Genomic DNA, 20,380 nt, shown 5'->3' with positions numbered 1-20,380 from the left:
TGTGTCTTCTCTACAACTGTGCTATTTTTGATGATTGTATTGTGCCTAGTGTTACACTGACGAACATAAGGAACAAGACGCGGACGTACGTGGCGCAAACTATACCAGCTACCAACCACCATATGCACGCTCCGTCTGCTAAGCTGCTTTTTAAATCTATTATAAGCTAGACCATTACCAGACCTGCAGCTTTATCGCGATTCCTTCTAATAGATACAATTGAGGTAATAGAAAGATAACATACAGCTTTAAAAATATGGTTGATTCCTGATTCATGGGATTCGTTAGAACATGAAAGTGAAGCATGTCTTCACTGAAGCTGTTGCATACTTGTTTCGTGAGCTCGCGGTCCGCTGCAGCGAAAGATGCACGATTTGCGGGTCGACGACCACGTTGCAGGCTAGCTAGGCGCATGAAGACCTGCTGCTGAGTCGCTTCGACGGAGGTACGAGCATTTTGGTCCGACTCCATGGTGTCTCGGGCAGTCAGTTCAGTTGTGACGTGCTCAGCTTCAAGAATGCGAGTGGTAGAGTTCGCAGCGTGCGCCAGGAACGCACGAAGGCGTCATGCTTGACGCTGGCGTGTGTCACACCGGACCAAAGCGAGATTGGCTCGTCGATGTCGTTGCCTTTCTGCGCCACTTAGCGCAGCAGTTCCCTTAGTTGGTGCCATTGTAAGCGAAGCAGTAGGCGGCGTGTGAGCGCTGCTGATGCTTGTTGAAGCTACACTCCGTATAGGCGACGAGGCGTCACAGGCCAAACGGGTGCGAAAGACAAAGCGTGTCCGGAAACTGCGTCGGGACATCAGCAGAAGGCCTACGCGGCCTGCACCAGGCTACACCGCGTTGAAGCTTCCGCTGTGCAGAGACTATACCAAAGCGCTAACTGTCGATGGTCGTTAGCGTCATTATGCAGTACTTCGCTTCACCGCTCCTAGATAGCGGCGCCATGTCGTCGAGAGAAAGCATACTTTACGTGTTGTCTAGAGAGAGGGAAAGAGTGGAGTAAACTTTATTGGAGGCATAAATTATTTGTTGAGACCCTGACAGAGGAGTTAGTGTGGAGGCCATGTGGCCGCGACGCGGTTAGCCCGCGTCGCGGCCACATTCCCTATTCTTACAAATATGCGCAGTTGTATTGTAAGCATTTACTCTTGCGATTTTCTTTCTTTAATTTTCATTTTAAAAGATTTTATTGCATGTGCTTTCACAGCGGTTGATTTGTACTAAGCAACTTTCCCCTCCCCCCCCCCCCCCCCCCACCACTGCATAGGTTCCTGCCACAATGCTTACCTAATCTTGCGCTTTTAACTTTGCCTTCGCTTACGGTGAACACGTAAGGCGTGCATATGCGAAGAAAAATGCGTTCTCTATCAAATGTGCGGGAAACCGTGCCCAGTGACCTGTAAAGAGGCATCAAAAACACGCGATACCCGGTTAGCAAGACGACAAGGTCGGCAGTGCCGTACTCAGCCTTCTTGTTTATGCATATTATCCAAACCCTTTTATTGTTTCTTCATCATACAAGTTACCGTCTCGATATAACACAGCGCATGATTATTTCAAGTAAATGTGAAAAAGAAAGCTCATTAGCGGCTTCACCAGAAAAAAACGCCATTTGAACGAGCCTCACATTCAACGCAAATATTACGTTGTCTTTTTCTACGCCGCCAAGCACTAGCGTAAACTTCGGAAAGGTTGCGTCGGCAAATTGTAGGTTTGTCTGGAAATAAACAATGTCCATGTATTCTGCACAACACAAGTTTCATGAAGAGATGAGCAATACGAAGCAAGTAATAACAGTTAGGGCACGAAGATTCTATCTTCAAAACTGAATATACATGTGCTGTCGTTGTGGAATGACAAACCATACTGCAAGCATTGCAGTAAGAGTGAAGAAACAAACGCCATCAATAATGTGAGTTAAAGAAACGTCTTTATAAGCTTCAGTACAGCGTTATTTTCACCTAATGTCTTCACGTCAACCTCTATAAACGGTAATCTCATATTGAAGCAGTCACTGCAACATAACGCTTTCTGTCAACTCGCACCGACTTTCGCTCGTTGCCGCATCTCTTTCCTTGCAGCGCCAATCCGTGTAGCTGATATACACGCCGAAGAACAAATGTAAAAATTAGCCTAAGTAAATCCAATTATCTTGGATTCGCTGCTTAACACCATATTGGCAAGTGTCTTCTTTAGCGCTTCCTTGAAAAGGCTAAAAGCTTGCGAGAAGAGCGGCAAGTGATCATTTCAACGGTAACTTGAAGAGTATGCGGCGACATAGTTACTAGCACTAACAAGACAAACGTAAAAAAGGTGGGACAGGACCGAGCGCTAGACTTCAACTGATAGCTTTATTTAAAAAAAAATGCAAGAAACAACCCTATGCTCAAATAAATGTGCAGATGGACGCATAAACGAATGTGCCACGTAGGAAAAAACCAAATGCTCAACGAAGCCGATAGGCACTCACAACAAGCCATTACAAAGCATTGATCAGGTTCTCCTCAAGGTACAACGCCTCAATGAGTGCCAGTGACTGAGTGCTTACACATTCATCAGCAGCTTTTGAAATCTAATACGCCTTAAATATTTCCCTATCTAACTGCCTGGCGAACCATCTGAGCACTTGCGTATTAGGAAAACACGGCGAGAATTTTCGTTTGCATCTACGGCAGTGGTCAGCCAAGTGGCCAGCGCCTGCAACAGCGTTAACAGCATTCCGGTGCTTCCTAAGCCGGTCATTGAGGCCCCTGCATGTTTGTCCAATATAGCACTTTCCGCAAGGAAGTGGAATTTTGTACACCACCCCCATATTGCAGTCAACAAAGCGGGTGACAGGGTCTTTAGTGCATGTACCCTGACTCCCGGCGTTGTTTACCAGCCTGCACATTCTTGCGAGCTTGAGTGGGGCTGAAAAAACAGCACTCACATCGCACTTATTCGCCACCTTTATTAGGCGGTGGCACACTCCATGTAGATATGGCACAGCCCCTCCCCCCACCGCCCCCATGGGATGCGTGCGTTATTGCCCCGAGTGGCTGCCCGGGTCAGCTTTTACCTCTCTCAGTGACTGGCACCAAGGTGTCATCGGGATACCCGGCGCTATACGTAAATGGCTCGCTTGATGCTGAACGCCGCAGGAAACCTGGTGCACACGAGATTTAACCAGAGCAGCGTTCAGGCAGTCAGTAGCTACACCTATTTTTACTAACTAGGAGTGGGCCAAACAGTAGTTAAGCAAGGGCTTCTTGCTCCTAGGAGAGCTGATCCAACATATGGAACTATCATTTATAGTGATACAGATATCTAGAAGTTGCAGGCGACCATCTACTGGCAACTCATGTGTGAACTTGAGACCTACTCCGCACTTTTCAAAAGCACCCAGCACGTTTTTAACAGTATAGCCGCTCCTCTCAGGCTTCACTCTTTTCAGCACAACAAGAAAGTCATCGGCATACCTAAAAATCTTAGCTACTACAGTTTTGTCAAGTAATGATAAAATGCGATTGTCAATGACAGACAAAAACAAATCACTTAAGAGAGGCGCTATGCCCGATCCGATGCAAACAACATCTTCTTGGACAAAAGTATCCTGGTCAATAACAACAGGGCTATAATAGAGATAAAATCTTGGCATCTGAACGAAATTGTCAACAGAAAGGCCACGGGAATTTTGAAAGTCAACGGGACCAGACTCTCCGATACGCTCTCTGGCGGAAATTAAAAGCTCAGCTTGGGGGAGGGAGTAAAAATAAAAAAGTTCTTCCACGTTACTAGAGAAGGCGAACAACGATTCTCCGGTGTTTTCATGCGCCGAAAGGTTGTTGACCAGCTCATCAGAGTTACGCAACACGAACGGGTCATTGACATGCGAACTTTCAAGGTATTTCTAAAGAAATTTTGACATTTCCCTTTGCCAAGACTCTCTTTCCGTTACAATTGCTGTTAGAGAAACGTCTACTTTATGCGTCTTAGCGGAAAAGAACATTGACAGGTGCCTTTCTTTGTGGCTAGCACGCGCTTCCTGAGGCCTTCAAGATGCAAATCCTGGCATAGTGTCAAGGCCCTCTTTTTGACCCTCGTCGCGGCATTAAGCAAATGTATAAAGTTCTTACTGACAGCAGCACGTGCCTCTTAAAGAAAACAATTCTGCAACAAGACAACGAAACCCCTCTCTCTATCAGACTCCAACAAAAACAGGTTATTATCCTTTAAAAATCTAAAGGACAAGTTTTTATGTGGACAAAGTCATGTAGACAATTTCATGTGGAAAAGGTCAACCAAAATATCTAGAAATACCATGAGAACACTGTGAATGAAAAATAAAGTAAAGAAAAGAAAATAGTGGCACCGATGTCGCCACATACCCATCCCCGGCCACATCACTTAGAGCGTGAAATTCAGGAGAGCAATATCGCGCTTTCACTTTCTGCACCAGTAACCTACCTTACTTCCGGCGAAGAAATCAAATTGAAAGAATTCGTAACCACGCTAGAACTACCTTAGTGATTCTTTCTTTTTCGTTCATTTTAAGATGTCGCTGTTGCGCATGACTGCTGTATGATTGCTGTAACTGCTGTATGAAAGCGTCAACTACTACTCCGATGAGAAAAAAATACTCACCACTGCAGCAATGACTTGCACTTTATTATGTTTTTTGGGCGTGTTGGATTTGATACAGTTCTCATACTTCCACATTTTTATTTCCAACCAGCTGCTTCAAATATCGCGGCTTACTTTCAATCCTTAGCGATGGACCAATGGCGACAGGCCGCTTCACGGGCAGTTGTTAGAGAGAACCCTGAAAACTTTGTACGCGCAGCGTGCAAGCGCTACACTTAGGAGTAATATAGGAACGCCCTGTAGTTCGAGGCCACCTTGCTTCCTCTTGGCATATGCGGCAGCTGCCTGCAAACACTTAACGCGCATGAACCGCTTGAACCTCTGAGTTGCATTTAGAATGTCCATCGAAGAGGCGTTTCGAGATGCGGTGGCTGTCTTTACTGCGGAAACGGAGAGCCGCCGTCGCCTAAATACGAACCACGGTCATAGAGCTGAATGTGCCCGCCTAAGGCATTTCGAGAATAGCAACGCTCGAGGAGCCCTTAAAGTGCGCTGTGTGTCTTTGGCCTACAGAAGACTTTGCCTTGTTCCGCTGCGCTACAGTAAACCCACAATAAGTGATGCAAGATGTAAACGTGGAAAATGTTAGCCTAACACTTTAAAGAATAAAACGTGGAAAATTAAAGTATACTAATAAACAGCCCGTTAACAAAAAACAAGCGTTCGCGACCTGTAGCCGGCCTCTTGGAGCAGTGAGGGGTATGTTTACTCAAGCTAAAATCTCATCGATGACCTTTGCGATTGAATGACTATGTGAGCGAAATCTTCCGGCAGATAAATGGTTCGAGTGCATGTGGCAGGCAGTTAACGGCAACAGTGAAAGGCAATGAACGAAAGCACTCTCCTAGGTAAGTGAAACCTGCATGGAACGGTGGAGTACGGTCTGCCAATATGCTCCGTTGTTGCCTACGGACTGCTCATTCTAGAGTATGATACTGCTAAAAATCCGCAATTCTTAAGGGTTAGCCGGGTGTTTCAATGTTTTGGGGGGATGCTGCTATTGAAGGAACCTGTCAATAGCTTTTGTTTGCTTACGTTTCCTGGTTTTCACCGTCATTATGGCCTCGGGAGCGGGTGGTGCCAGTTGGGGAGGAGGAGGAGATGCGAGAGTGCAGAAGGCAGAGCCAGGTCTGTGGAGGAGATTACCGTGCCAGAACTGCTTGACAAGCTCGCTGACGTCGCCAGTGAAAAGTCTCCGTCAGTGCTGCTCTTCGGTACACGGTGCGACGACGTTACGTGAGCTGTGGCATGAGCACCGCCGCTACTCGGTCACAATGAAAACTGGCTCAGATTTTTTCGCTGGCTATGACCGGGAAACAAAAGCACGACTTAGCGCTCAGCCGCAGCATACCACAGCCACTGAGGCAGATAGGATGGCTTGGTCGAGGCATCTCGTACGTATTATTTCGCAAACATATTGGTCCAGTGTAATATTCGGCTTCTTCAACCAAGAAGTATGTTTTAGCGTTGCCTTGATCGCTGAGTGTCTCATTCAGCCCAAGGGCAAATTACCAGACCAGAAAATCATAACCCTAGACTAGCGCCTGCTGACAAGAACGAAGCGCCGCACTGCAAGCTCGGCACACATCGGCACCTCGCCGAAAGCGCAGGTTTCCCGCATTCCCTAAAGTCAACCACGCGTACTCGTTGGTTCCAGTGAACGGTGCACCATCGTGCAATCGGTGGCGAGTGTGGCGGTGGAGATTGGCTCTGTGGTCTCCGGTCTATGGCGCCAATCTTAAGTGTGCATGCTAGAAGGTACCATATACTGCCGTTGTGAAAGCTCGGTTGAACGCGAATAGCGTGATCAAAAAGAAAAAGAGCAGGCAGAGGTGTAATCAGAAAAACATCTGGCTGGCTACCCTACGCTGGGAGAGGGGAGCTGGCAAGTAACATAAGAGCGAGAGCAAGGGAAGTTGAGGTCAATATGTGAACGCGCGCGGAGATCACATGCACAGTCAATGGGACTCAGCCAGGCCAGTCATTGTCAAAAAGCACAAAAGTCATTTCGCTGTCTTCTGGACCTACTATCCGTGCCGAATTCGTTCCAGCAACGCCTGCATGGACAATGGATGACCATCTCCTCACCGAAATTCATTGTACATTTGTTGTTTTCGTACATCATATCGAGCAGTGGCACAGTAAGGGGTCCATATGTTATGTAAATCTGGGGTATTACGTGCCAAAACCACGATTTTATCATGAGGCACGCCGCAGTGGCGCTCTCAGAATTAATTTGGCTACCAGGGGATCTTTAAAGTGCCCCCAATGCACGGAACCGCGAGTGTTCTTGCATTTCGCCCCCATCGAAATGTAGCTGCTGCGGCCGGGACTTTAGGTCGATGTGACATGCGCTGCATACTAAAATATCGTAGCATGAATATAATGGACCTCGTGCCTCGAGAAAGTAGTGATAACAGTGGAAATCATGATGTCATTTACCGTATAAACCGGTGCAAAGGTTTGCCCAGAATGTAGTTCTACACCTGCTTTTTACTTGGCCAGGCGATGATTCACAATGTGCTAAAGACGGTCATATAAAGCAAGGAATGACGTAAGCTATCTTTCTTTTTCAGGAACAAATATAGACTTATATTATGTTTCATACTGTATTGTACACGTAAGACTGCCTTTACTGCCTAGAAGCAACCAACTTTTTCAACATAACGCAAAGAGAACACAGATGAAGAAAAAGCCCACTTGTTGTGTAAACCAGAACGACTCTTTATTTATTTATATCACTTGAATGCACTCTCTTTTCACCCCAAACTGCAACTATAGATGTTTCTAGCGACATGCATTATTTTATCTCTGACCACCATCAACTTTATATACAAATGTTGTTCTTGCATTTCTGAAAAAGGAACATGAAAAAAGAATTAAGATCAAGATAGAAGTATATCCTGAGTACACGATTTTCTGAGCGTTGTCCTTTCGGAAATCGAGCTCTTACTAGTCTGTTATCACCATAATCTTTTCGGTTCATCTTCCAGAAATTATAGTAATACTATTGAATATGTGGTAACTTTTACCGGCGAAAAACGTATTCTCTCCGGTTAGATCGCAGTTCATAAAGCCGATGTCGGGATGAAGCAAAGTCACTAACATGACGTTGCCATAGCGAGTGTGAATGTAGAAGCTAAAACAATCGTAAATCAATTATTGAACTAGAGAAGGCGCATTAGTCGTTTCCAAGATGGAGCCTCCCAATGCGCCAGCTGTTGCGGCGGCTGAATGTGCCATGATGAGGTCAGCGAACAGCATGCGCCAAGATAGTCTGACAGAGGGATAAAAATGGAAGGAGGAAGATGGAGAGAACACCACCTCAGAACCCTTGCGCTAGCTTATTAAATAGAGGAATGTACTTTTAGTTTTTACTGAAAATGATCTTGTGTAGAAGTAGCGGACCAGAAGCTTCCATACTTCCAGAGAATAAAGCTGTCTGTACGCCACAGTAGCTAGAGATAAACGTCATCACTTTGAAAATAGAGACCGTGTAACAAGGCTGAGGAAGAAAAATAAAAGAAAAAAAGATTACAGAAAGAACAGTGTTGAGTAAAGAACACTTGTAGTTTATGATGAGAGAGAAAGCAAGAAGGGGAAAGGTTGGGAGTGCCTGATTTGCCGCTTTACACTGAGGCTGAGGGAAAGGGTATAAGAAGAGGGAAATTGGGAGAGAGTGATCGCTGCGCCCACTTAAAAGGGTGCCGACAGCAGGCTACAAATGATCTCTCAGGCCGGTCGAGTTCAAAAACTTTAGCAGTGCGCAAATTCCTTCTTCGTGCCAGCGATGGTTAGCTGCCGTGATTTCAACAATCTCATTTATGAAAACGTCATGGAGGCCAGCCAGTACAACGATAACGCTGTCTGAAGATAGATGCGCTGTGCATCACATCGAGGACAATGCGCAAAATGTGCCATAGGATTTTATGTCGTCCACAAGATTCGCATATTGCCCTACCGACAATTCCAATATCAAAACGCGTTCGCAAACGCCAGCTCAGGAGCAGTGAAATCACATCGCAGCTGGGGAAGCTAACAGGCAGCGCACAAAAGGACGAAAGGGGGTGAAATGTCTCTAGCTGTGCGCTGTGCGTCGTTTACAATTAAGTTACCTGTAGAACGAAGGATTTCGGACGCACCAAGCACTTCGTTATAAAGGCACTTGACTCTATTAAACTTCTAAGACACAACACAGGCGCTGAGTGACTATAAAACACAGAAAGATGAACAGCCCTGCGTCCTCTGCGTGCATATTGTAGTTTTCCAAAAATGAACCAACTCTCCACGCTTTCCATTCTTCTCCTGAAAGTTCCTGTGGTACGTGAAAGGAAGCTAATTTTTCTTCCTGTACCTGGCCAGCCTTGTCAAACATCCGGGTGCATGTGCCTGGAGCAGGCGAGGCAGCCTTGTCAGCGAAGTCGTTACCGACAGAGCAGTTACCGCAAAAAGTTATGTTTACCAAAGTTGCCAAACCTTAATACTTACACGAGGCAACCGGTTAAAAAAAAAAGCAGACTGGATAAGTGGAAAAGGGGGGGGGGGGCGCGAATGAAAGGTAGGGAGTGTTACCGAGATTTACCTGAGCCGGTTAATCAATCTATGAACACTGGACTACGGAAAGAACAGAGAGGAAGGGAGGGCACCAGGCATTATACATATACATTGGCGTCACCCTTGTGTAGAGCGCGGGTATGGCTACATGTAACTGCACATGCTATACAATCACGCGCGAACCGGTATGCTCAGCGATGCCTCTCAGTCGGTCATTCAAGCAGTGCTGCAGGGCTATTGTGCCTTTTTTTAGGTTGGACGCGTATTGCCGTGATCCAAGGATATTTGTCACCAAAAAGATTGTCTTCCATCCTGCGGGATTCACGGTGCGGGCACTCTTAGAGCAAGAGAGAGAGAGAGAAGGATATAAGGAAGGCAGGGATGTTAACCAGTGAAGAGTTTTGTTGGCTACCTTACGCTGAGAGAAGGGGAAGAAAGAGTAAGAGGGGGGGAGGTATAGGGACGTGCTCAGACGGCCATTGTGAGTCAAAGACACTCGTGCAAAGTTAACTTAGAACAGTCGGACAGTGAAGATTGAAAAGGAGAACGCGAACGTTTCCTTCTGTTTGTGTTTTAGACGCCCAGCTCTACAAACCATTATTTCCTATCAACTCGCTCGGCTTTGTGTCATTCATAGAACGAAGGAAGTGGGGGCAGCTGCTTTTTGAGATAGTAAGCGCTTCTCACACATTCAACTGCATATTCTATAACCTATAAAGCAAAAAATATTTGCTCACATCGAGATTTGCCGTGTCGTCGTCGTCAGCCTCACCGAGTGGATAATCTCAATTAAAGAATATATATGCTACCTCCCCGAGGGTGACTTTCTAACCCTGATCAGCGAGTACGTGTAGCACTCTAACGCATGGGATCTGCATGATCTGTGTATCCCGTGACCGAGAAGGTTACCCCCACGTGGACACAATAACAGCAAGCTTACACTACCGCGTATTGCAAAAAAAAAGCTAATGAATAGTGTAAACATGGCACAAGCAGTCCCATCCCCAAAAATAATTTTCCTGCGCTTCCGTTGTTTGTAGGCTGGATATCTCATGCGGCTGACGTTCGTGTAGATGATTAATCACGGAGGCTTGTAGGATTAGATTTGCCGAGGTCGATGAGGTATGATTTATGAAAACTGAGAGATTCCGTTATCTTTCAGTAGGCTAAACAAACTATGTTCATTGTCATATAGATAGGTATGGTTAAAATTAGCAACAGTGGATATCGAGTTTTCCCAGTGAACTAGATGCTGCGTGTCCCATGGTAAATGAAAGTGCGAGCCTCAAAAATGAAGTACAAATAGATTGTTACCATTTTTGTATTAGATTTGTTGCAAGGGGTCCCATCGAGTGCGTCTGTGAGCGCGTAATATGACCGTCCTCCTTCGGATTTCAAACGGCACCGGAACTTGCATTGAAGCAGGTCAGACTGCCGCTGTAGCAAAAGAGACAACACTTTTAGCTCAAAGGTGAAATGTAGGTGTGTTCAAAGCAACAAACGTTTGGGAAGACGCTTTAAAAACCAGCGTCCAGTGAAGTATACGTTCACGCGACGCGTTAGGCTTTGGACATTCTTCGAGGTCTGAATGCGAAAACGATGCATTTGATGAAGAAGTGTTCGCTGAGATTGTTCGATAAAACGAATGGGCCCCGATTGTCACGAAGGGCGCATTGAAACCGCCTGTTGACAGACGTCGCCTGACCTTCCGCGACTGGCGACGAAGGAGCGTTTCGAGGCGACTGATGTGTCGCACCGCCAAATACCGCGCCGCCTGTCTTGTCTCCGCACTGAAATGTCTCGTGACAGCAATCGCGCCATTCGCGTCGGCTCGGACTGCCGCAGCTGTCACGCGCCACTAAAGTGCAGGCGTATAACGACGTCCATCCCCTGCGCCGCTGATCGGTTCGGCACTTTTGCGAATGCAGTTGCGGAGCTGAAAAATTCTGAAGGCCCAATCCACTCTGTGAGGGTGGCTTACCAGCGAAGCTATTACCATCCACTTAACCTAAACGCACATTATATTCGCGTTGCTCCTCGGGAGTTCTTACTTTGCGTCGCCTACCCACAGCTCATATTCACAGCGAGCATACGTTTCATACGATGTGTGGTTTTATACGTAAACCGAGACATACGTATTCAGATGCACCTCGCACTAACGCCCCCTCGCTTCTACGCAGGAACCTTATAGCAGCACCAACCCATTGTTTGGCGACTCTTTCTGCGATCCATCCCGCATGGTGACACCACGCCGCCCGTGTGCGCGTACGCTACATGTGTGTTTTTTGCGCTAAATCGTCGATTTCTAGAAATCCGAGTTTTCTGTGGACTGGCACGAAAGAATCGCCGGTTGTTAGAGGTAAACAGCTTCGCTGTAAAATATAATCGCGAGCGTCTGACCCGCAACGGTCACGTTTCGACAAAAGCGACCATTTGCGACCGTCGCATTGCGAACAACTTGGTCGCCCGACCGGCACCACAATTTGGTGTGTATGTCGCCTGCCTTGGATAGTCTAGTGAAACCATAAAGCGCAACGAGGAGAGTACCTATTGTTGTGGTATCTATATACCTATCGCACCTATCGAATGCCTGTCGTAGTATCGTGGTGACTTAATTCCCGGTAACTATCATTATCACGCCGTCGTGAAAGCGATAGAGCATCATATGTGTGAATAAAGAAGAAAAGTTTAGGCGTATTTCAGCGGCAGTAGGCAAAGACAAGCAGGAGACGTAGGCACCGCGGTGCGCTCCCGATGCATTGTCAGGATTGCGAGCATCTACACAGAAGGAGCTTGCATCGACGTATCCCCACAGTCAGTAAATCCGCAAAATATTAACACCTTCGGCGACTCCGCATTTCGCCTCAGTTACTAGAATGCTTGGCTTGATTGTTTGAGACTATATCTGCGCCAGAAAAAAAAAGGTGCCTTGTTGATTTCGTTCTCAAAATTCCGTATTGAATCAATAATAGTAATAATATCTCCAAATTTGCTAACCTTTTGTAGATCGTCCGTTGTCCCCAACAAGATCACTCCCCCTATAAATATTCTGTCTTAATATTATTTGTATGAGTTGCAGTTTTCTTTGTCTTACTTCCCCATTTAAGTTCCTTTCTTTTTCCATCTCCCTCAAATAGCCGCTTTCTTGCCGCATCCCCAGTAGTGCGTGTATTTCACGTTTGAAGGAGGAAACAGAATTTGTGGTTCTACAGAGTTAAGAATCTTATAGATACTCCCTTACTTCATGTAAAAAACTAAAAGGTGAAAATAGCTGGGCCTTCTATAGCATAAAGGCAATCAAGCATACGTTAATAAGAAAACTTAAATAATTTGTAATATAAGGAAAACGTGAGTAACGCTCTGTATACACACATCGAACATTTATTGTAGACGGTAGAAATTTGTCAACGGCAATTAAATCGTCTTACCTCATCATAAGAGGCCTTCGGGTACGTAGGGATATACTTCTTGCAGTAATGCGTCCCATTCATGATGTCTCCAGGCAGTTTCACTGCTTTGTCAGGCAGGTTGGCGACTTGCGGATTCAGATTCGTGTTTTTCAAAAGACACGCAGAGCTTGATAATCTGAGCGTAGTTAGTTAGCAATGTAGATCAAATTAATTACCACGAAAACAACCAAGAGCAAGTCATAAGGAGTCACCACATCATTTGAAGCGAATATATATGTCTATACAACGATACATAAATATATATCGAAATAATATTTACCATAACTTGCGCTTACTGACAAGGCCCTGACGAATTTTCTCCCCAAGTAAATGTATTCATCTTCAAATACAGTATGAGATACTGTAGGACTCAATGTTTTCTGTTTAAACTGAAACAAATATTTTATATGGCATGCTGTCTTTTTTCGCGGAAGTCGGTTTCAACAGAAATTCATCTGTGAAAGACAAATTCACCAGAGCAATTTACCACGGCCATCACGGATCGCACCGGCATGGCTGCGTGCAGTTCGGTGTAGGCAGCCTCGTGTCAGGTTGTCGCCCAAGTTATGAAATAGTTAAGGTGGTTAAGGCGCACACGGCGCAATATAAACCAGATTTTGAGGTTCTATTTAAGCATGATTTAATGAAAACAGCAGTATTAGACGAGACGAAATAAGCGGCGAACAGATGGCGCTGACCAGTGCTTTTAATTCAAACTTCTTTTATTTCAATTATGCACAAAGAACAAGGTCAACGATGTGAGACGGCTACAAAAAAAAACAGGACAAACAGAAAGATATCTTGCACCACTTTCATCGCGCATACATTCAAGGCAGAACTGCTGACACAGTTACCTTTGAAGCACTCATCCTTAAATTTCATTTCATTTCATTTTATTACCTTAAATGATTTTAATGTGGCTCTCGTTTTGTTATCTGGGTACTTGAACAGCATTTGACACTGGGAAAACACAAGGTTATATTGCAATGCCGACAGGGCAAGGCGCAAGATCATGTGATCATGAGCTAACTATACCTTGCAGTCAATTCTCGCTTCTGAATCCCCCTTTTCTTTCTACTATTTTTATGATTAATTCTTCTTCTTTTTTTGCGTAATGGCTTCGAAGATCTAATCATTCGTACATATTTCTTTGTTTCTTCTGAGAGCTACGTACCCGCATAACGTTTAAAATAAAGTCTTATTCTGTCTCCTGTTGGCTTCTCTGATGCACTGACTTTCAATTCCTGCATCCGTCGTTATGTGGCGTGCACACTTGCTGGAGACTGCTTTTGCAAACATTGTTATGCTGTGTATTAGTTGCAGTTACAGTGCTGAAGAACAGGATTTTCAGGTGTATAACGCCTTTCGACTACAACAAGTCGACGAGACATTCAGCTTTAAATAGAAAGGAGACGCAAGAAATTATTCACTGAAAAAATGCGGTGATAGTTCATCTGGGAAAATATACTCAACGAGAAAAAAAAAACGAACTTCCAGGTAGACATAAACATTAAGCGGAACCTTCCTGACCTGAAACTGCCCAAAATATGAGTAGCATTTGATGGTGGTCGGGGTGGTGCGGAATGTGTTATGCGTGGTAATGATGTGTGCGCGCGTGTGTGGGGGGGAGGTATGCTGATGTATTGTGCGTTATTTATGTGTACATATGTGAGGTGTACAAGCAGAGAAGTGAACATATTTACATTGCCGAACATATGCATTCCGCACGACGCCGGCCCGCTTTCAGTGCTAACGCACATCTTCGACAGCTGTCGTTCAGAGAAGTTCCAGCACTTAATTTGTTTGCACGATGCCTGACGTGTCATAACCAGCGCGTTAATGCGGTCATAGGCAGCGGAGGGGGAAAGGCTGCGCTTGTATGCATAAATAACACACGAGGGGTGCATCCCCTCGTTTTGGGTCCCCTTTAGTCACCCTCAATACTCAGTGGTCGGGTGTTTATCAGGGCGTCCCACACTGCCTGCTACCCGGTTTAGTATAGTATTTTAGTATGCGCCATACGTAGAAAGGAGGCGTTAAACCTAGACCAGGTATAACGCCTCCTTTCTGCGTATAGCGTATTGGGATCGACGAAATTGTATGGACTCGTAAAATGATTTGGGCCGGTGTGTCTATTGTTATCGCGGACAAGCTGTCGTTTGTGCTCCGGATCGCAGCTGTCGACCGCGCACACCGTGGGTATGAACCTGCCCATTCTCGCCCTGTACTAGAGAAGGGGTTTTCTGGCTTCACAGGGAGTTTTTCGACCGACAGTCCATATAATGCTACGCATTAAAAACGAGGTGCACCGAACATTGAGAAAATAAAAACTGAAAACGCAAACGCATAGAGATAACTTACTTCAAAAATGTTTTTATGGCGTGCTTGCTGCAGCTGGAGAACAGGAAGGAGCGCGACCCTCCTGCCCGGGGGCTCATCAAGTATCCGTCCGAGGCGCTGCAATTCTGGGAGCTGCTATAACCATCATGATCAGAGCCAAGCCTGTAAAAAAAAGGATATTTAAAGCTAAAATCGGGCATACAGAAACGGTTTCGTTTCTCGAACAAAACAGTCAAAAAGTGTGCATGACCCGCCGTGGTTGCTCAGTGGCTATGGTGTTGGGCTGCTGAGCACGAGGTCGCGGGATCGAATCCCGGCCACGGCGGCCGCATTTCGATGGGGGCGAAATGCGAAAACGCCCGTGTACTTAGATTTAGGTGCACGTTAAAGAACCCCAGGTGGTCAAAATTTCCGGAGTCCTCCACTACGGCGTGCCTCATAATCAGAAAGTGGTTTTGGCACGTAAAACCCCAAATATTATTATTATTAAAAGTGTGCATGCTTTCTTTTTTGCATACGCAGTCATGTGCACATTTCAAAGCTCGTTCCACATAGGCTACACCAAGTGGAACATATTTGCAAAAAATGTTCCAGCATATTAAGCTAACGTGGAACAAAATTACGAGTAACATACGGATGGTGGCGCTGATTTTCTTCCAGATAGAATGCACACTAGCAAGTGAAACATATTTGCAATAATGTTTCGCCTAATAACTGGAACCTATGGGAAACGAATGCCCTCGAGTGCCGGCTCTTCCTTCAAACGAGCTTCTTGTCACTGTTATGTTTACTGCACATCACTTCTACAATAGTGTCACATGTTTCACCAAGTGGAAGATATTTGCATACATGTTATACTTGTTAGATTTCCTGTGGAACGAGCTCATGAGCGTACTGACACAGTGTTCAATTGTCGCTATTTAATACCTGTTATGCACAACTATGATAAGCCCGCACTAAAAAGCAGCGTCGCATTTGTGACACATACTATTAAGTCGCCTAGTATTCGCAACCCATGCAGTACCCATTACTAAGTAATATGTCTTGCAAGTGTTCTAAGGGATTGCTCCCTTCGTCTCCTTGACTATTGCTCTAAAATGATCTTTTTCGTTTTTGTGCTTGTCGGTTTTTCCAAAACTCCTGCAGCTAATGCTGACGCCTAGCGAGCTTGTCCTTTATCCCTTCAAATACGGCGTCAGAATGCATTAGAATCTCTTTAAAAAATGACACAAAAAGGAGCCTGAATAGTTGGTTATAGACTTTCACGCAACTATGTCACAAGTGGCAAGGGTTTAAAACCCTTTAAGAGGCACCACAACAATACTACAGACCATATAAGTGCGCAACCCTAAACACTGAAAAGCTGCGCCTTCAAATTTATTTACGTATATTGTGGCTGACAGGTAAATTTGCAATACTCTTTCGGCATTATTTCTTGCTTTGCGTTTCTATTTAAGTTCCAATCGCACATACCTCTTCCCGTCACCGAACATACCGACATCGTGAACTTTCTAACTGTTCCTCGGTTAAACTTGAGATTTATTTAAGTTTCGGACATTCTGTGCAATTCGTTTTTGTTTTCAAATGTTCGCCTACTGGGCTTTATGTTCATGTTCATTTGAAGCGAGAGAAACAATAACACACCCTTATTCACGCACCAGTCGAAGACGTATTACAACGTTATCCGTATAGCTCTAAACAATTACATATCTTGATGCCACAACTGTGTTGGTTTATATTTAAACTTTTCCGCACAAACGACGCGCATCAGTTTACTCATAATGACTGTGGTTTCATTCACTGCATGGCTGTATAGTTACTTACAGATGCGCCATCTCGTGAGCAGCGTACTGCACTCCCGTAAACAACCCAGGCTTGTCCTCTCCGACTCCAACTTTGTGACTCCTGCAGGCTTGGCCTTTGAAGGCCAGCCCTGCGTGAAGATAAGCGCTGCATTTTTCGAGCAACGTAATATGCTAATTCCAGCAGAACTTTTTCTTGGGCTAGTTGGTGCATGTTACTGAAGTACTAAAGCGCCAAACAGACGACACAAGAAGAGACACGGACGAGCGCTCGTCCGTGCCTCTTCTTGTGTCGTCTGTTTGGCGCTTTAGTACTTCAGTAATATGCTAAGCCTGATATTCAAGTTATGAATACCGTAACTAGAAGCGCGTAAGTGGTTTCGTATTCAAGCTAATTTCTCGCATTTGCGTGGCGAAAATAGAAAGCTTTCCATAGTTACTGCATACTGATTGGGTGTAAGACATGAGGGCGCCGTTGAAAGCAGGACTCACATTGCAACCTCGGTTTGAAGCGTCCTGTTGTCTATTAATTGAGCTACATGTAGCGGCGGCTTCCCTCGCCTCCCTGGTATTTTGGTATGTGTACTAAACCTATATATATATATATATATATATATATATATATATATATATATATATATATATATATATATATATATATATATATATATATATATATATATATATATATATATATATATATATATATATATATATATCCTCACAGCGTTAGCCAGCGCCCCTCGTGATTATTTCATCGGATGCGCGTCATCATTCCAACAGCGGGCGTCACGTAGCACGTGACCTTAAGAACACGCGTGTTATCTTTTTGAGAGCTTTAGGTTACTTTTGCTTTATTCGATGTTTCAGCTAAATCTTTCTCTTTCCTTTTTTTGGTTTCGCTGTTTTAATTTCGTTTGCTTCTTATGATAACCTTTCATCTTAAAACCTAAACTCGCCTAAAATGGACTCATGCTCCACTTTTCATTATTTTGCGTGATAATAAATATTATTCTTAGTTTTCCTTTTCTACTTTTTAATTTGTTTTGAATTTCGAAGCGAAATTTATTCAGTTTTTCCAGTTAGCCCACTCTAAGTCTGCGTTGGTGTTTTAGCATCCGAATATGCTGTGCGTTTTTGGGACTAAGCGAGAACTTGGGCTATATTGTGTTGGCCGATCATGAAACGCGCCTAAAAAGACTGCCAAAATCGGAAGAGCGCACCGGATGGCCACGACGGAACATAACAGCAAGCCATTTATTGTCAGTGAATTGTTGCGCTTGCGCGGTCTGTGATCAGGAGAGCCTCTGTAAATGCCTATAGATTACAATTTACAAAACAAAAACAACCAATTCCTTATTGCCATTGAAGCGTTGCCATGATTTGACTTAAGATTGAGTGGTGATGTATGACTGTCTACATTACGCCACTTAAAAAAAAGTAAAGAAAAGCTTGTAAGAAAATAATAGACATGTTTTCTATGTCAAAATCGCGGATACAGCATATGAGGGGCCATCATAAGGTTATCTCGCACCTGGGTCGCGATTTTTTGAGCGATGCCATTGCGGATGCTAATGTCTATTCACACTATTGGCATTCGTCCGTGGTAAGAGCGAGGCTCGGAGTGTTATCGTTGGAATCAGATTGCCATCAGAGGCGGATAAGAGAGAGAGAGATAAGTCATCAGGGAAAGGTAGGGAGGTTAAACAGGCTGAGTCAGGTAGGCTACCTTGCACTCTGGAAGCGGGAGGGAAAAAGTTGGCTAAGAGGGGCGTAGAATCAAGCGGAAGGCATTGCTAAAAGATAGAGGCCCACTTCTACATCACAATATTTATAAGCTCTAATCTTCGGTCTCCTGAGCAAGACAGAAGGTACGTACGTATAAGCATCTATCTTTTCCTTCTCTATGCAGTAAGCATCCCCCCTACCCTACCCCCCCCCTCATTAAGATTTCGCACCGCATTTTGAAAGAACACAATCTTCGATTGCACACCACATTTCATACCAACTCGTTAAGCTGTCGTTCGTAAGTTTAACCGCTGTCTACCCTTATTTCACAAGCCCCGATTAACAAGCAAATGCAATCGACAAACGTTCCAGCTCTCGAGCTCAGTGCCGCATACGCAAAAATTGCAAAATCATTCAGGAGTCCAGATAAATATGAATAGCTAGAAGAACCCGATCACAACTTCAAGGCAGGCACACCGCACTGTCGAACTGAATTCGTTTATTCCTCGAGCTGGAAGTGACTGCAACCATCCCCCTGCTTTTGTCGCTGCAATCACCGACGTCAATGTATTTAAGGAAACCGCCACCGATTTTGTGTGCCCCTCCTCTTTGTAATGTCTTTGATTCTTAGAGTATTGAAAATAAATAAATAAATTGACTTCTTTTATCAAATATCGCATGCATGTTCCCGTAAATGACAAGAACAGGAAGAGTAGGATAGTTTGTGCTCATGCTTTTGCGATGAACGAAATCAAATAAGCCGCATTGGAAATCATATTGGTGGCCGTTCTGAATGTTCACGAACGGATGTTGCTTACTCACTTATAGTGGGCCATTTTTTTTAATATATGCTCGTTGCCCTTACCTGCAACTCCGGAACTCTTGGTACCATTGACTAGGCCAATCATATCTAGCCTGCAAATACACACAAAAAAATGCATTAGCTCCTTAAAAACTAAAAGACCATATTAGTATGCTTGAGTGGCAACGAAATTACTTTAAGCCAACAGCACATTTCACGTCGTGTTTTAAAAACAGAGCGAACTACTCAAAGCCTTTGTGTGACTGCAGAATAAGATTGAGCGATTATTTCGGGGAGAAATGTGGACGCTCCGGTACCTGCATAAAAAGAGAGAGAGACGCCAATGTTAAGTGAAGATTGAACGTGGGCGCCTTATCTAGCCAAAGTTAACATAAAGGTATATAGTTAGAAGCGCGACTGAATGCGTGGCTTAAGTGTCCATGCCCTATAGTCGAGCAAAATAACGGCTGCCAATGGAAAAGAAACGCAATCGATCAGAGCTTGAGGATTGTGGGAAGTGACCAGATTATATTAGAAAGATTGCAGACATATTATGTATTCGCTCTGCTCAACAGGGCTAATGATGTCCTATCGTAGAGGAATATTATCTTCATGATAATATAATTTAGAACAACTGCGAATGCGCGTGATTACTGAGAAGCAGCATATATTTTCACTAGTATGTCGTAGTCATTCCACTAACTGCTGCATCAGACGCAGCACCTAATTTGGCTGCAGTTTCAGCCGCCGCGTCGCTGCCGAAGTCAGAGTGGCGGAGAGAGATGCAAAAGTAAGGACACGCAGGCTAACTAGGGAATACGTGCGGTCGAAATACTTATAGGTGGGGATAAAAAATGGGTACGAAAGATACGAAGAAATAAGAAGAAATCAAAGAGAAAGGACGAAGAGAAATGAATGAATCACCAACGTAAGAATGTGTATTCGCTGCCACACAGACTGTCACGCGGCCGCCTAGTGAGATACAGTATCAGTATCACTTATGCAAGCACACATCACACGCAGTCACCATTTGGCGGACAATCGGGCATATTTCATATAACGCAGCAATGCCTGTATA

General features: G+C 44.6%; 1 protein-coding gene across 2 annotated transcripts in view; it reads right to left on the bottom strand.

Annotated features, from left to right (window-relative positions):
• Positions 1-7,333: 7,333 nt before the first annotated feature.
• The window catches only part of LOC135920386 (snake venom metalloproteinase fibrolase-like), a 31,347-nt gene continuing 18,300 nt past the window's right edge, over positions 7,334-20,380 (bottom strand). For both annotated transcript variants that reach the window (XM_065454636.1, XM_065454637.1), the window contains 6 exons: positions 19,366-19,415; positions 16,795-16,903; positions 14,992-15,132; positions 12,610-12,766; positions 10,496-10,618; positions 7,334-7,481 (listed from right to left, as the gene is read on the bottom strand). In XM_065454636.1, the coding sequence (XP_065310708.1) occupies positions 7,455-7,481; positions 10,496-10,618; positions 12,610-12,766; positions 14,992-15,132; positions 16,795-16,903; positions 19,366-19,415 (607 nt within the window). In that variant the 3' untranslated portion in view covers positions 7,334-7,454. The remainder of the gene's footprint in view (positions 7,482-10,495; positions 10,619-12,609; positions 12,767-14,991; positions 15,133-16,794; positions 16,904-19,365; positions 19,416-20,380) is intronic.

The sequence above is a fragment of the Dermacentor albipictus genome, chromosome 10, assembly GCF_038994185.2.
Source record: "Dermacentor albipictus isolate Rhodes 1998 colony chromosome 10, USDA_Dalb.pri_finalv2, whole genome shotgun sequence".
Taxonomy (NCBI): Eukaryota; Metazoa; Arthropoda; class Arachnida; order Ixodida; family Ixodidae; genus Dermacentor; species Dermacentor albipictus.
Note: the sequence above shows the minus strand (reverse complement) of the source record. Positions and strands in the feature narration are given on the sequence as shown.